At 49.3% G+C, this 15,903-nt stretch overlaps 1 protein-coding gene across 5 annotated transcripts in view; it reads right to left on the bottom strand.

The window, feature by feature from the left end:
* Positions 1-15,903, bottom strand: part of gfra1a (gdnf family receptor alpha 1a) — a 30,025-nt gene that overhangs the window by 4,396 nt on the left and 9,726 nt on the right. For all 5 annotated transcript variants that reach the window (XM_088384729.1, XM_088384728.1, XM_088384727.1 and 2 more), the window contains 5 exons: positions 4,454-4,632; positions 3,650-3,822; positions 2,765-2,874; positions 1,460-1,594; positions 752-924 (listed from right to left, as the gene is read on the bottom strand). In XM_088384729.1, the coding sequence (XP_088240855.1) occupies positions 752-924; positions 1,460-1,594; positions 2,765-2,874; positions 3,650-3,822; positions 4,454-4,632 (770 nt within the window). The remainder of the gene's footprint in view (positions 1-751; positions 925-1,459; positions 1,595-2,764; positions 2,875-3,649; positions 3,823-4,453; positions 4,633-15,903) is intronic.

Below are 15,903 nucleotides of genomic sequence, written 5' to 3'. Positions count from 1 at the left end.
CATGGGGAGACACGAGGCCGAGCCCGCCGGCCAGCCAGCAAGTGCATTGTGGCGGGTGAGGCCGTTTGTTGAAAATGCCACATGAAAGTTGACAGCAAATGTTGAGTACACGAGCAAAAGAAAGACAAACGAGCAAACATAGTAAGCTCTTCGTCCTTTGTCATTGAAGCCAGACGTGCAACGCTGCACAAGCCGTGGCAGAAAGTTGAACATTTGATCAAAGCGGACGATAACGACGATGACAAGCATGCGGTTGTCCTGGTAACACTGGGCCATTTAGCGATCAACTCATCTATTTCGGTACGCAGCATATCCTTATGAGACTTTGTTCACTTGAAATTGTCCAAATCTTTCAAGCTCACAAGAGGAAGCGTTCACTGATACAATTTTTCGGGGTTAACGAAAACTTCCACAACGTGATGACTGCAACTTTTGTAGCGTAGAAGACAGAAAGCAGAATCGGTTTCACATTGTTTTGTGCCTTTTCTATTAGCATAAAGGATATCTGAAAATGACAAACGTGAGTTGCATTTTGGGGCCATCGGGTTGACTGCTGGGCCAGCGGGCCGCCGCTAACACTGCCGACATCACTGCCAGACTTCCCGCCCGGAGGCACAATTGCCCCTAGCCGCGGCTCCATTTCATCAGCTACGCTAGCTCAAGTCCCGCTGGTGGGAACGTCGCCGCTCTGCAAGCTACACACGCGCGCACGCACGCACGGACACGCACGCGCACACAAAGGCACACGCACCTGCAGACTGCCGCAGAAGTGGTATAATCCGCCGTCGGTGTTGAGGTGGTTGTCCAGGTTGTTGTTGCGGCCGCGTTGGCGCGGCGAGGCGACGGTGGTGGGGGTCTGGGCGGGAGACGCCGGCTGCCACATACCCGTGTCCGTACCATTCCCGAAGGCCCGGATGGCGTTGCCTGCGGACACACACAGCTTAATGCGTGGCGCAATATGATCACACACGCCTGACCGAATATACGCGTGAACTCGAGCTGAGCGAGATGGGCCGTTTCGAGTTAGTTCCGCTTCCAACCTTTAACCGGAGCAGGACGCTCTCCCCGAGAAGAATTCAAGAGTCCTCACGTAAACGTAGCAAGTATGAACGCTTGACCTCCTTGGGGATCGATCAAATCGAGCTGGTCAGCAATTGCGGATCGTCTCACTTGCACAGCAAAGGAGAGGCAAGAAAACTTGCCATGCAAAAAGCAGCACCAAAGCGCTGCAGAAAATGGCGTGACCTTGCTTGTTTGCTTTGTTGTTCACGCAAAATCCTGGCGCCGATCTGCTCTTTGTTGGCGCCTTTTCTTGTAGCGCGATAATTTGTTACGAGGAAATGATTGTCTCCTTTAAAGCTCTAATGTTGGCCTCCCGCAAAGCAGAAGGCATTGTCAGACACAAACCGCGTTGGCTTCTCTCATAGCGCATCTGCCAGTGGTTTGTTGGTGGACTCACGCAGGCAGGTGTTGTCCGTGAAGAAGGTGGCCAACCTGTCGCACTCGTCTCTGTCGTTGCCGCTGTTGCTGCAGTCACAGTAGGGCGACACGCTGATCTTGGCCGAGCGCAGGTAATTGGGCGTCATCACCGTGCCTGCCAGAACACACACACACACACACCTTGTTGCCTTTTCAAACCAAGACAAACCGCCAAAGCAAAAGATGAGCATCTTGGGAAGCCATTTTGTGAACAAATGTTTGGCCCATTCGAATGCAAACCACCTCTGATGTGAGCCAAACGACGCCATGAAAAGCACGTCTTGTTGCTTTGATTTCAAATATGCGGCGGTGGCCATTCGAGCCAAATGTGTCAACAACAACTGTGTCCGTGCCGCGATACGTATTTATGGGCCCAGCTGGAGCGTATGTCCAACATGCCTTAAAAAGACCAACATTGAACATGAAGCATGAATTTGAGATGGAAGACTTTCGACACGCTCAAAACACTCGTGTGTGTGTGTGCGTGTGTGTGTGTGTGTGTGTGATGAATAATAGCAGTGTTAGTGCATTGTTGCCAGCAGTGTGTGTGCGTGAGTGTGAGTGTGTGTGTGCGTGTGTGTGTGTGTGCGTGTGTGTGTGTGTGTGTGTGTGTGTGTGTGTGTGTGTGTGTGTGTGTGTGTGTGTGTGTGTGTGTGTGTGTGTGTGTGAGTGTGTGCAAGCAGGAAGTGGAGGGCAGTGGAGGAGTGAAGAAGCAAGAGCAAGTAAATTGCTTCAGTCAGTGATTCTTCACTGCCCTCAAAAGGCCCTTCCCTGGTGCTGGCCTAGCTCAAGACCCTTGAGTCCTTTGTTTTGGGTGGGGGCTACATGAGGACATTGTGCATTTGTTTAGCAGGGGGGTCCCTGGGGGGGGGTTAGGGTTAGGGGGGGTGCTCCATGAGGATTTGAGAAACTTGAGAGAAGTTTTCCCCGCTTCAAGTCCCTCGGAGCTTGCCACAAGTTCCCGCTTCAAGTCCTTCGGATTTTGCCAACAAGTTCACTTGCACAGCAATATCCATGTGTGATTCCAAACGTGTTTTAAATTAGGTTAAACAAAAATAATGCTCATAATCAGCAACTAGGGTAGTGCAGGTTGAGGCTTACAGCAGCTCCTTGCGAGTGTTCAGTTGTGGCCCGAAAGTCCGTCAGAACTTGCGGCTCTCATTGCCCACATGCCGGGCGGGGCATGCTCCGATGTACATTCACGCCACCCAAGCAAGGATGTATCCCAAACTCCATCCTTGAGAACCTTGTGTCTCACCACCTGCCTGACCAAGCGCCAACTCACCGATGAGGCCCGAATAGGCCAGCAAGCAGTCTGCATAGTTTTCCTTCAGGCAGCCCGACAGAGAGCGTGGTTCTGACTGGCAGTTGGAAAAGAAGTCGGCCAGACGCGACCTGAAACACACGAAAAATAACATTAGACCCTTTGGCTTGCCATCGCAAGCAGCTATGGTGGAATCCGCAAAATTTACCGCATTTTCCAAGAAAAACTGAACTGAAACAGTTTTTCTCACGGATCAGCAAAATTTTCCGTCGTGCCCACCTCTGAAAAATATCAAGGAAGCGCGATGTAGCGGGCAAACGCCACACACACGTTGTCAGCTGCCATCCGTCAGTTGGTCGCGATGGAGAGCATCAAGCATCTTACAAATGGCCGACATATGGCGAGGGAGACGGAGGCAAAACGCCAGACTTCAATTCATTCACCGCCACCTGACAAATGGACTGCCAAGTGTGTGGCGGCACCCGAGCAAGACGTGACGCTAACGCAACTTTGGAATTTACTGCACAGTCAGTGAGAGTGTGTGTGTGCGCGTCTGTACGTGTTTGTGTGTGTGCACATGCAAGTCTGAGCCAATGCCTCAGTCCAAACGGATCTCATTTTTGATGCTTCAATTTAATTCTGGTGAACCACAAGCTGCAGGCTCTGGAGACTATGTAACACAACACACACACACGCGCACACACACACACGGAATGAGCAGTCCTGTTTATGTTTAAATTTCCTAAAACTGTTTCGGATCTAATGAAATGATTGCTCAAATGACCACTTTGACAGACATATCATTTGTGTTGATCTGATTGAATCTTGGAAATCATGACAAAAAGACGTATTTGAAACGATGACGGTGCGATGAAAGTCAAGGCTTTGCAAACGGTTTTGGCTCACCTGCAGATGTAGTTGGTCCTGCAGGTGGCCTGCAGCTCCAGACAGTTTGGCCTTTGCTTTTCCTCGTAGGAGCAGACAGGCACGATGGTCTGCCGCCGGCGTTCCGAGCACGCCGTTTGGTCGCTGAGCGGGCACGAGCAGAACAGCATCCCATAGCTTTGCTTGGGAGGAACCTGGCGCCGTCAAACGCACAATTGCAACAAGTCTCCTCTTTCAGATGCGCTCAGAGCTGACGCGAGGCGAGGACAGCACATGCGGCACTTTTTGGTTTGACTTGTTTCCATTTGCAAAAATGTCTCTTTCGCATTAAAAGGAATTTTATTTTAAATGAGCGCCAATCCGTTGAACGTCGAGCACATTTGAAACGAGTCGACAGAAAACGGCACCGTAACGACGTTGCTCCAGATGACAAAACCGTGCTGCACTTTCTCTTTCCTCTTGTGTTTCTCCGTCTCGATATTTACAACAATTGCTCTCGCCCGAGTCGTTGCGCACGGAAGCAACATCCGGGAGGAAAAATAGCTTTTGTCATTTGATGACTAAATCCCCATTGAAACTCAGCAGGGTGCACGGCCGGGTCGACGGCTCCTCGCGGGCTTTTGCTTTGCAAAGTCAGTCGTGAGAAGTTCAGCTCAATTTGTGAAAAAAGCCCAACGTTTAGCATGAGCTCAATTTCCAAGCAAATGGCATCGCAGAGGACCATTTGGTTTTGCAAACCCGGCGTTGACACGGTTGAGTCAATGAAATCAAACCGACGGCCGAGCGCGCAAAAGGAATTGACAAATGCCGCGTGCGCGGCGCCACCTTGTCGAAGAACTGCCTGAGGGCCTTGTGGCACTTCCTCTTGTTACAGACTTCGGCAGTAGAGACGCGGCTGGTGCACGGGCCGATGTAGGCCGAGCGGTACTTCTTGCAGGTGTCGTTTAGGTTGCAGGCCTTGGCTGCGTTCAGGCAGTTGTTCTCCCGAGCCACCGCCGGCTCACCTGGCCATGCAGAAAGAAGAGCAATAATAGAGTTTCTCGTAAAAACATTGCGCACGGCATTTGCCAAGTTGGCAACAAGCAACAATTGGATTGTTGTTGTTTGCAGTGAATCAAATTTGGGATATTTCAGACAAATTTATTTTCATTTTGTGGCGGGAAAAAACATTCCAAATATATTTTCCCAATTGCTGCTTGGAGTCTCCAGGGCAGAAGAGCAGAAGCTTCCCACCTCCTGGTCGCTATGGCAGAGATAACAAAAGTATCCACAGCACATGAGGCTCGTGTTTGTTTGCCATGCATCCGGCCAGCGTGTACGTCATCTGCCGCTAATTGGCAGTGATGGGCCCCTAATGAGTATTCGCGCTGCCGTCTGCTGCCTTGTCGAAAATGAAAAAAAGAGTCTTGCCCGTCTAATGAAGCAGTGCCAATTAAGCAGAGGGTAGGGGAGGGCCGCTCGGCCGGCCGGCGTGACGAACATCTGGGAGCAGGCGGCCCATGAACTCAATTCAAAAGTGTGCTAATGAGACGCAATACTTCAAACAGGCAAACGGAGATCAGAAGTGCACGGTGGTGGTGGGGGGGCTAGGCCGACGACGGGGTGACGATGGACTCATTAACAGACGGCAGAAAGACGTAAAGAAAAGAGGTCAGTGAAGGAGAGAAGACAACATCCGAGCTGCTGCAGGAATTGTTGATTGCGTTTATACCTGAGGAAAATCCCCATCCCTCCCCATGTCTAAAAGACAAGAAGAATTCATATGAGAAAGATGAAGGAAAAGGGCTCAGAGAGGCTCTTGAAAGACTGCCTTTGCCCAGAACACCACGGGGCCTTGGAGAACAATTTGTTTTTCCAACAAGAAAAACAACCAAGCGTGGCTTCATTTAGCACAGCAAAGCACAGCTTTTCAAGTGCAACGTTCCCGACAAGCTTTGCACATCATCCTCCCCCAAAAAATGAGCAAATGCAACAAGGAGCAAGGCCCGCACCCCTCGTCTTCCTCGCTGTCTGCGGAGCCGAACAGCACCCGGACGCCCCTGCGAGGAGACGACAGGCAATTTGGTATCGACTCTTGGGCGGGGAGCTCCTTGGATGTGAGTAGGCGGGTGCAGCAGGATGAGAACGCCCGCACGGTCTGGCTTGTTTGAGAAGAAACCATCAATAGCCAATCTGCACTTGGCGACCCCCCCCCCCCCCCAAACAAAGGAAATGCCACTCAACTGAGGGAAAGTGACAAACAAAGGGTATGGCTTTCAGTGCTGGTGATTTTCCTTCCTAAACAAGTTTCTCCCCACATTCCAAAAACACGCATGGTAGAAAATCAACAATTGTGTGCCAACATGGATGTTGGACTTGAAAGGAGTTGGATCAGTGACGAACTGCAGGCAGATGGCATCACACGCACGCACGCACGCACGCACGCACGCACGCACGCACGCACGCACGCACGCACGCACGCACGCACGCACGCACGCACGCACGCACGCACGCACGCACACACACACACACACACACACACACACACACACACACACACACACACTCATAGGGGGTCAGGTCCTGAGGCCATCTGGATGTCTGCTCGGGGGAGCGAGGACCCCCCGGTGGCTCATGTTTCCAATGCAGCCACAAATTGATTATCGTGTCTCTTGTTTCCTCCACTCCCGACGAACCCCCGGTGCAATCCGCCGCCCCCCTTTACCCGTCTCTCACTCCACCCCGATTAAAATTAGCCCAGGACAGCTCCGTGTGGAACACAAACTTCCACACGAGGACGTTCGCCCATAGAAGGAGATCAGAAGTCGCCTTGCCTTTCGGATTGAGGAGGAAGAGGAGGATGAAGGCTGGCTGGTATTTTCTTTTCTTTTTTTCAGAAAAGAAAAACAAAAAGCATCTCCTGTTGCACTCAGGGGTCCTGACTTTATCGTTAATAACGAATGTCCCAGTGCAATAAGGCGACGGCGGCAGCGTGGCAGCAAATAGCACAAGTCCCATTTGCTGTAATTGCTCCCTGCAGTGTAAAGAGTTCACACAAGTTTCTGCTCTTCTACTGTCATTTTATCAGCATAGTAAAAGACAACATCACGCAGAGGATTCACTGACACTTTGAGGGCAGTGCTGGCTTCCTCATCGGTTGTTTCACCATCACACAACAAAAAAGAGCCTCCCATGAAATCTCAAGCCTTCTCTGAAAACCAAATTCCATGTACGAGAAAGAACTGACTGTGAAAGCCCAGCACTGTCTGGTTGAACGCCAAAATATTGTAGAATATGGAGTCATGGGGAATATAAAAGACAAGGGAGGGTGGGGCAGGGCCTTCCTCTTTCCCCATTGAAAAGCCATTTGCGCCCGTCATCAGTACTCGCACGACGACTACAAGTCCTAATGTAACTCATCACGACACAGTAAAGGGGAAGGGTCTCGATAGAAGCATCGTATCCAAACAAGCGCTGGTAAGTTAAAAAAAAAAAAAAAGCATTGGACATCCTGCTGAAAGTCTGCAGGAAGTGGAAGTTTCACGGGAAGCTGCGTCTGGCGGCCCCGTGAGGTCACGGCCACCAGAACACTTAATGAGGCTTCCCCTCTTTGGAACAAGAGCCTCAGTGTGCTCACATGCACGCTCGTCACATGAAGCAAGATGTTGGAATCTTCCTCGCCAGACTCAAAGGAAGACCAACGATGCTAAATGAGCAGTTAGCAAGTGTGGGTTGCGGTTTTCGGGGTCAAAGTTCAAATCTGGACTTTGACAAGTAGTGAATTAAAATCACTTTTTTTTTTACTTTGGGGTGGGGACTATTCGAAAGCAGGACATTGGATCAGATTGGCCGAGCAGAAAATGCACAAATGTAAATTTGGTTCATTTACTGGTCAAGTCAAAGTAAATGTTTGCTTTGGATGACAGTCTGCAAAAACTGGAGAATATTTATGGTTGAGAACCTGAGATTACAAAAGGCATCTCACAAATAATTTTCCATTCATTTGAAGATGGAGTGCTTGCCGCTCCACTAATCATTTATTGCAGCTCGGCATGGCACTTTTCGTCCTCTTTCTTGCTCAAAGTCGCCTCTTGTGAGGGGCCGCTGCTGTCTCATGCAAAACACTGACGCTTCACAATGACGAGCAGGAACGAAGCTAAACTGTTGATGATGAGCTCTGAAATAAAAAGATCCGATAATTTGGCAGAAAATAAAAAAAACCCACAGGGCCTGTTGTGAACTGCAAATGGAGATCAAGTGTGCAATTAACGCGTCTGAAAGAACAAACGTTTGAAAGTGGCTCCAGAATGATGGATGCCCCGTAACCAAGACCAGCGGCATTGGCCATGACATCATCTTCAATGAGGCTGAAGCACACGAATCAAGTGCCATTCATCCACCTGACCATAAAATCAGCAACAGCTGCAGCCTCGACTTCCAATTAACGCACTTTGATGGATTGACGCCTGCATCGGAATACTTTACATATAAATCAAGAAATGCACAAAGTCGAAGATGTAGCATTTTTAACTTCATCATTCTTCTGGTGAACAGAATAGCGGTAGCAATAATGATCGGTGAAATATTTTAGGAATCATCAACGAACTGAAACATTTCCGATCAACCTTGGCTTACCTTGGAGCAGCGTTGCCGACCCCCCCCCCCCCCCCCCCCTCTATTCTTTCCCACCGTCTTGACTTTTAGTCCCTTCTGGTGGTCTGTCCAACCTTGTCTACCAATCAAAGCAAATAGAAAGCACTCAAGCAAATGACGGCTGCCTCCACAGCACCCGCATCCTCCTTCCATTTGGTTGCCAGACGGCTGGTCGATCGGCACTCAGCGGCTTTTACTTTGCGCCCGTAAACGGCGTGAGAGCCCGATTAATGAAGAAGACGCCAGTGGCCGTGGACTTTAATCAAACGGCCGCAAGACATCCACAAGCTCTTTGTTTTGATCTTGTTAAATCAGACGACTTCTTGACCACCAAAAGTTTTCATGGCCAAGCCTCAGCTAAACGCTAAATGGCTGCAGGACATTGAGCCGCCTCAAGAATGCGTTTCGTTGAGCTCAAGCGGATGATACCTTGACCACTACAAAAGTCCACTTTTAGCTAAATGCTAAACGGCTGGTAGAGGAGACCTTGGTTTAGCTCAGTCAACTTGTCATTGCTAAACTACACATGAAATCAATTTGGAATGGCTAAAATGCTAAAAGGCAGCAGGATTCCAAGAAACCTTGAGACCATTCAAGACACGATGAAAGATGTATTTTTATGCTTTTGCCTTGAGTTGAAGAGTCCAAGCAACAACTTTGCATCATCGAGCTAAAAGCTAAAAGATCACACCTAACACGCATGCATGCACACACACATTGCCATACACACAAACACAAAACTTTAAAGGCTTTCTTAACCCATCACTATGGTAACCACTAACCAACATCTAACCTATTGGTTGCTGTGTGTTTGCGTGTGTATGTGCGTGTGTCCTGTCCAGATGCCTGCCTGTGGTTTATGGATATTCATTAAAGAACCATTACAGCTGAGGTAACACGGGATAAGAGGGATGTTTTATCTGAGAACGCATAAAAGACACCCACACGCACGCACCCACCTACCCACACACGCACACAAACACACACACAAACACAACACACGTCCATATCTGTTGACACGGGAGAAATGAAAGCAAACATCTCTCATGTCGTGCGGCAGAGAGCGACACGATGATGAGAAGCAAATCAGGCAAAGTTTGTTACAACATGTAGACCTAGGAAATGGCCGAGCCGGTGTTTCCAAACTGCCCAACGCTTGAGAACCAGTCGTTGCCCACTGACTGCTGCTCAATCTATTCTCAGGACTTCCATTTGTATGCCTTTCTGTGTCCAGTCCAGTTCATATTTCTTGAAAGTCACGATCAGAGTAAACATTTCAATTTGTTTGTTAAACACGTCATTCTGTTCTCCAACCCGGCGGCACTTTTTCAAACCGGTACCAAGTCATCTGGATGTTGTCAAGCGCAGCGTGGAAAGTGACTTCAACAGAGCACACGCCATGTAAACATTAAACACATTTAACACCTCAGGGCTCCTTGCCGGGATTTACACACACGACCCCCTCCCCCGTGGAAAGCGACGACAGCTGTGCGAACTAATCTAATTGCTTCATTTTGGCGCTGGAGTGGGCCCATTAGAAGCTTCATGAATCCTGCAGGTTGACAGCGCTTCTGTCCTGCAGACACGGTCCAGATGTCCCGCTGGACCGGCCGCGATCTTCCCAGCTCGAAAAGACCACGGCAAAAAAAAAAATAACGTGATGGGTTAAATACACAACCCCCCCCCCCCCCAAGCCTCAACTTGCGTTTTTCTTGAGCGACCACTCAGGCTACGTCGTTGAGTTTGTTCAAGGCAGGAAATTGAACTTTGAGTGGGATCATTTTCCTGGCTGAGAGAAGTCACTCAATCAAGCAAAGCCTCCAACTGTCAGTGGAATAAATGACAAAAGAAAAAGCCCCTTCACGCAGAATCGCACTGCTCATCTGACCAAGCCACAGCCTCTCAAAGTATGTGTGTGCCGTATTTATTCCAATTATCGCCCATAATCTAATAATCGCCCAGTGTGTGTTCGCGATGACATAAACAAAAAACATTGATACCTCTAATTATCGCCCATGCTGCTAAAAATTCCCCCCAAAACTTACGTTTTCCTCCGCGACCGCATGCCGATGTCATTGCGCAAGTTTAAATATGACTGATTTGACAGCACGTCGAATGTCCCTTTTAAATTGGTTTTCTCCATAAACTATGATACAATTACACTCGTCACTCCGCTACAATATCCTCACACAATTATGTTATCGGGGCGTGCGCTCGAACAAGACGATCGCGATAACATGACGTACGCAACACGTGATGTGCGACGGTAACGTGTTGCGTCGATGGAGCGTCAATTGACGCACCCTGCTGTTCGAGGTAGATCAAAACAGCCGCTGTTCTAGTGTTAAAAACACCAGTGAGATGCAGGTATTGCATACTACATAAGTAAAATATACATATTATCGCCCATTTCAGTGCCCCTTGGCGATCGGACAAAAAGTGTTAACTATTAATCGCCCATCCCCCCTGTTGGACATAAACCTTTTCTAATTATCGCCCTGGGCGATAATTAGAATAAATACGGTATTATTATGCAATGGAGATGGTTTTTCAGTTGCAAAATCATTTGAATTCATTTTTTAATATGAATGACTCCACAATCAAATGTGACGACAGAATAAGCCTGTTCATTTCAAAATGATTCATTATTGATTTAATTGCATGTGATGTTTTCAAGAGAATCAATTTTAGTGCAATAAACGCCAACGTGACGCAGTCATTGAGCTCGTTTTGAGGCGCGAGCGTCGGAAAGTTATCGACGTATCCGGATCTCGTCGACGCGAGAAGATTCAGGAAGTCGCTTATGGGAAATGAGGCGGGCTGCCGAAAGGAAATTCTCTTTCAAGCGCCGCCAGTCGGTCGGCGCAAGGCATCGTGGCCGACTTCCATCCGCACTCAACACCCCAGTGCCTTCATTAAAACGGCTTCCGTTGGACGCTCCAACTTCCTCTTTGGCAAGTTGTTACACACAACTCCATCCATACGTCCCTCCATCCATCCATTCGTCCATCTCTCCATCCCTCCACCCGGCCAGTATGTTTTTGTTTTGAAAAAAATGCTTAGGCTGGAGAAGCGACCATGCTCCAAACTCCCCCAATAAAATGTCCAAATAAAGATTTGACCCAGTGACCCCCTCACGCCACATTTCTCAACCAAAACGCTCCGACGTCACCGTTCCCGTTTTATATCGTGACGTTTTCATTCATTGCGCAACATTTGAGTTTGGTGAAAGCTCTTTGGCGTTCGCAATAATACTCTGCTTCTGCTTATTATCATTTGGAAGCAATGAACCCAAAAGGCCAAATGCAAAATGACTGCAGGCTTGAATGTTAACCACTTATTGATCGTACGATTGGACAGAAGAGCTTTGTCCTTGAAAAGTGCACATTTGGGTCAAATGCCCCCCCCACCAACAAACACACACGCACACGCACACACACACACACACACACACACACACACACACACACACACACACACACACACACACACACACACACACACACACACGGTGGCAAAAGTATTCGTTCGCCACTCAACGTCTTTGTGATTTGCTCGAGTGCAGACGGGACAATGCGGTTGGCTTCAAAGTGGACATATGAAGAAAAACACTCGTCTGGAATCCAAAGTTGCAAATGTTCTCATAGATACCATTTGGAGTTTTGGACGCGCATATCCTGGCGACCATGAAGCGCATGTCGTTTCTAAAATCGGTCCGCTAAGCCTAGCCTGCCATTGGCTGTTGTGACTGCTCTCACGCACGAGTCTCACTACACAAACACCCTAAATCCCCTAGGTCTGTTTTGTCCAAGGCACATGTCAGCCCTCCCACCTGCTTGGCTTGCTTTCAGCCTTGGCTTGGCTCGCTCCTGCGCTTCTTCTGTTGAATGAGTGCGAAACGTTTACGTCATCATATCAAAAGCCTCACACAGGCTTGTATGTGTGCGTGTGTGCGCATGTGCACGTCCTTGTTCCAGACCTTATTAGGGCCAAAGCGCCACCAGATAAAGATTAATAAGAGACCAACCCTCAAGCAGCAACCACTTCCAGCAAGGCTTCACCACCTACTTTCACAATGCCAACGTCCATCTGTCCAGCCTCCGAAGCCCCTCACTCTCATGGGGGGTCACATGTTTCAGACCACTTTTTGATTTGGGATGAGCCTTGCCCAATTGGGTGATTCGTGTCGTTCACCGAATGAGCCCAAGCCACCCGGCAAGCTGGGGCGGGCGGTCCAGCGGCCATCCCGCAGCACTGAGCAGGCCAAAGAGTCCAAGTCAGTAAACGCGGGAGTTCATTTTCCATGACACGCTCCATTTGCTGCTACTTGATATGCCACACGAGCTGCTGTGTAGACACGAAGATTAGTTGTGGCGGGTGTGCGCGCGTGCACGCACACACACACACACACACACACACACACACACACACACACACACGCACACATGCACACACACACGACACACGACACACACAAATGCACATTCATGTTCTTCCATCCTGATTTATGATTGAAAGAACACAAAGCCCGCGAAGCCCATTTTCTATTTGTGTCACGTGCTGGCACCACCTGCGACAGGACCACGCCCCCCTGTCAGTGGAATCGCCGTCATCTGCCACGGGCTCATGGACAGCGCTATATCAGCGCCGCCAGAGCAGACCCGAGTGTCAGTCTGTCCCGTGATGCTTCGCTCATCTGTCCCTGAGAAACTGACTTTACAATTCGAATCCACAGAACTGCTTGTTCACCCCAGCCAGATCGCCGCTCCAGCGCCGGCTATTCCCATCATCCCCTTCCACAATAAAATCTGTCGCTACGCACTTGGCTGTACTGTCCGATCCCTTACAATTTGCTGCGGCCGACTAAAACAAATAAAGCATGCGTCATGTTTCTTGCTCGGTGGATGTTGGCAGAAAATCTGAAACAAAATTCAAATTTAAAGTAAAATTTCATAGAATAGTTAGGAGTTTATGGCGTTGTGGGACTTTTTTTTTTTTCCCCCCTCCCACATGCATTCAAATCATGAATGCACACATGAAAATCAACTTTCTTTGGCAGCTGTTCGTATCACTCGCTTATTGTCAAGAAACCGGAGACGGTCAAATCACAACACTTGAAGCAAAGTGAAACTAAGAAGACTGTCTGACTACTGCACGTTAGAGAAACAGCGTGCTCGCTCTGAGCTGTTGATTTGTCACTCGGGTAGAAATGGCAACTCAGCTGACCAATGAAAGCGGCCTCCCAATTTAGCGAGGCCCACAAATATTTTTCTTTCCGGCAGAGGACACTTGCCGTTTGACTGTCACTGCGCCACTACACACTTTTTGGACTTTTTGCTCCCCCGCTCACTAGCACTCTTTACGCTCATTTGCCACCTCGAGTACATTTCAACCTTGACTGGCTAAATCTCTCAAGTTGAAGCACCCTGCAGACCACGCCAACGGCTCGACACGCACGCATGGCTTCTTCCCTCCGTGAGTGCAGAAGTTGGAGTGGCGGCCTGCTGAGCTTTCTCTGGACAACCTCCAATGGCTTGGTGCCTCACCTCCATTCGTGCTCACGCTTCTATTTGTGTTCGGAGGTGCGATAAAAGATACTAATCCTGTCCCGTCACCAGTGTCTAATTATTCATCAGGAGTTTGCAATGAGAGTTGCGAGAGAAAAATTGAAGCGGGAGGTCAGCACAAAGCTTCTTTATGTTAATCAAAGTCGGCTTTTCCTCACAGAACCGCGTCAAAAATTTGCATTTTTCGAGAACTTCTACTCTGCTCTTTTGATGAAAAAATTAGCCAAACGTCCATTGGAGAAAAGTGGAGGAAATTGTGTTTTTCCTTCTGCTTCCTCAGGCACTATGAAAGCCCATTAAACATATGAGCTGATATTAAATATTGGAGCGAGGTTTCTCCGGGGCAAGACGTTGACAATCACGCGACAACGCTACGTGAAAAGCGAAAGCGGCCAATCCATTTCATTTATTGCGAATCGTGTTTGGGGCCTGCGCAAATCGTCAGTTCTTTCCATGACAACTTTGGGGGAGAAGCAACATTTATAGTTAAGCCCCAGGCTGCTTCCCCCTTCCTGTCGGGGAGCGTGGGGATTCCTTTTTAATTAAAGCGGTTGCTGAAGGAGAGGCGCACACGTAAGCAGCGCCAAGACTCGGGCATGACGGGCGCTGAGAGACACTTATGGCGTCCATCGCATTGTGGACGGTCAATGGCTCGGCACACTCGATGAAGACGATGAGATCTCCATCTCGGGGTGGACTGCGAGGAGCCTCGAGTGTCCCGCCCGCCCTCAAAAATGGAAATGTGACAATGACACAGTGGGATTGTCAGAAATGAGGCATGCACGTTCTTTGCTCCCCCCGTCAGTCCATCAATCTGCAGAAGGACACGTCCGTCAGACTTCCGCCGTTAACCGATGAAGGAGCCACTCTCTCAGTGGGCTGCCAAGGCCCCAATTGGCTACGTGGATGGTTCAGAATTGATTGGCGCCGGAAGGAAGACAGTGCTTGGGAGGGGGAGAACTCCAGAAACATATGGGAGACTGGTATGTGTTGGCACTGCAAGAACTGTTGTTTAGGTTTTGCTACAGGCTAATTCAAGAAGAAGACCCCAATCGGTAGGCAACACTTTAAGAGGTCCAGAAACCTTTGGGACAGGGTCTACTTCACTGAATATGATTGGAAGCGAAAGTCCTCATTGGTCTTTGGACGTCACAAACTCGCGCACGCACGCACGCACGCACGCACGGACACACACACACACACACACACACAGTCATGTTACCCAGTATGGCCCAGTTGGGGGGGGGGCCTCCTGTTTCTACTGGGGTCCTGAAGTTCTGTTGAAGAGGGGCCCCCCAGGGACCGGTCACCCACCCAAGGCAGAGACAAAGTGGCTGAGTTGCTCCGGGATTGGGTCCCCTCTGCAAGAAATGCGCTCAGTTCAGGAGCACCGGCCCAGAGGGAGGCCGGAGGGGTGTAAGTCAAACGAGACGGGAAGCTGACTCACATTTTGGAAGAGAGCTTGAGGGGGAGGTAGGCAGGGAGGGAGGGACGAAGGCAAGGGCTTTGCTGAGTTTCATTAGTCTTTTACACAGTTTTTTTGGGACGCTACGTGGAAAGTACAAAAATGGGATTGTGTCTGAAAAGTTGACAGCACTTCTCAATATTGTATTGGGAGAGTGCGGCTTAAGGGATATACCTGAAACTCACGTCCCTCTGCTTCTTCTCCGAGTTTGTCACAACCGGATGATGTAAATGCGTCTGGCTGCAATAGCGCAAGTCACTCTAAATGTTAGCCAATCAACTGCCAGCCAACCCCTGCAGCCTGTCGCAGCAATTTTAAGAAAGTAAAATAGAGCCCTGCTCTGTCACGCAAAACCACGAGGAGTGGCAGTGTGAGATGAAGAAGCAACATCTTTCGCCTTCATGTTTGATCTTTGTAAGCCATCTCAATGATCTGCCGCCAACTCGCTGGCACCACAAAGATCGGAGACATTTTCTCCCAAGCGGAACACAAAAGAGGAGGCGAGCAAGCAGAGGGATGTTTTCCCGCATTACTCACCGAAAAGCCAACAATTGCTTGCGAGGCGAGCGGATCGATGCGACCAAATGAGGAGCCCGCCGAGGCAGCTTCCG

This window comes from Syngnathus floridae, chromosome 9 (genome assembly GCF_059516105.1).
Source record: "Syngnathus floridae isolate MCC-2025c chromosome 9, RoL_Sflo_1.0, whole genome shotgun sequence".
Classification (NCBI taxonomy): Eukaryota; Metazoa; Chordata; class Actinopteri; order Syngnathiformes; family Syngnathidae; genus Syngnathus; species Syngnathus floridae.
This window is presented reverse-complemented; position numbering and strand designations above follow the sequence as displayed.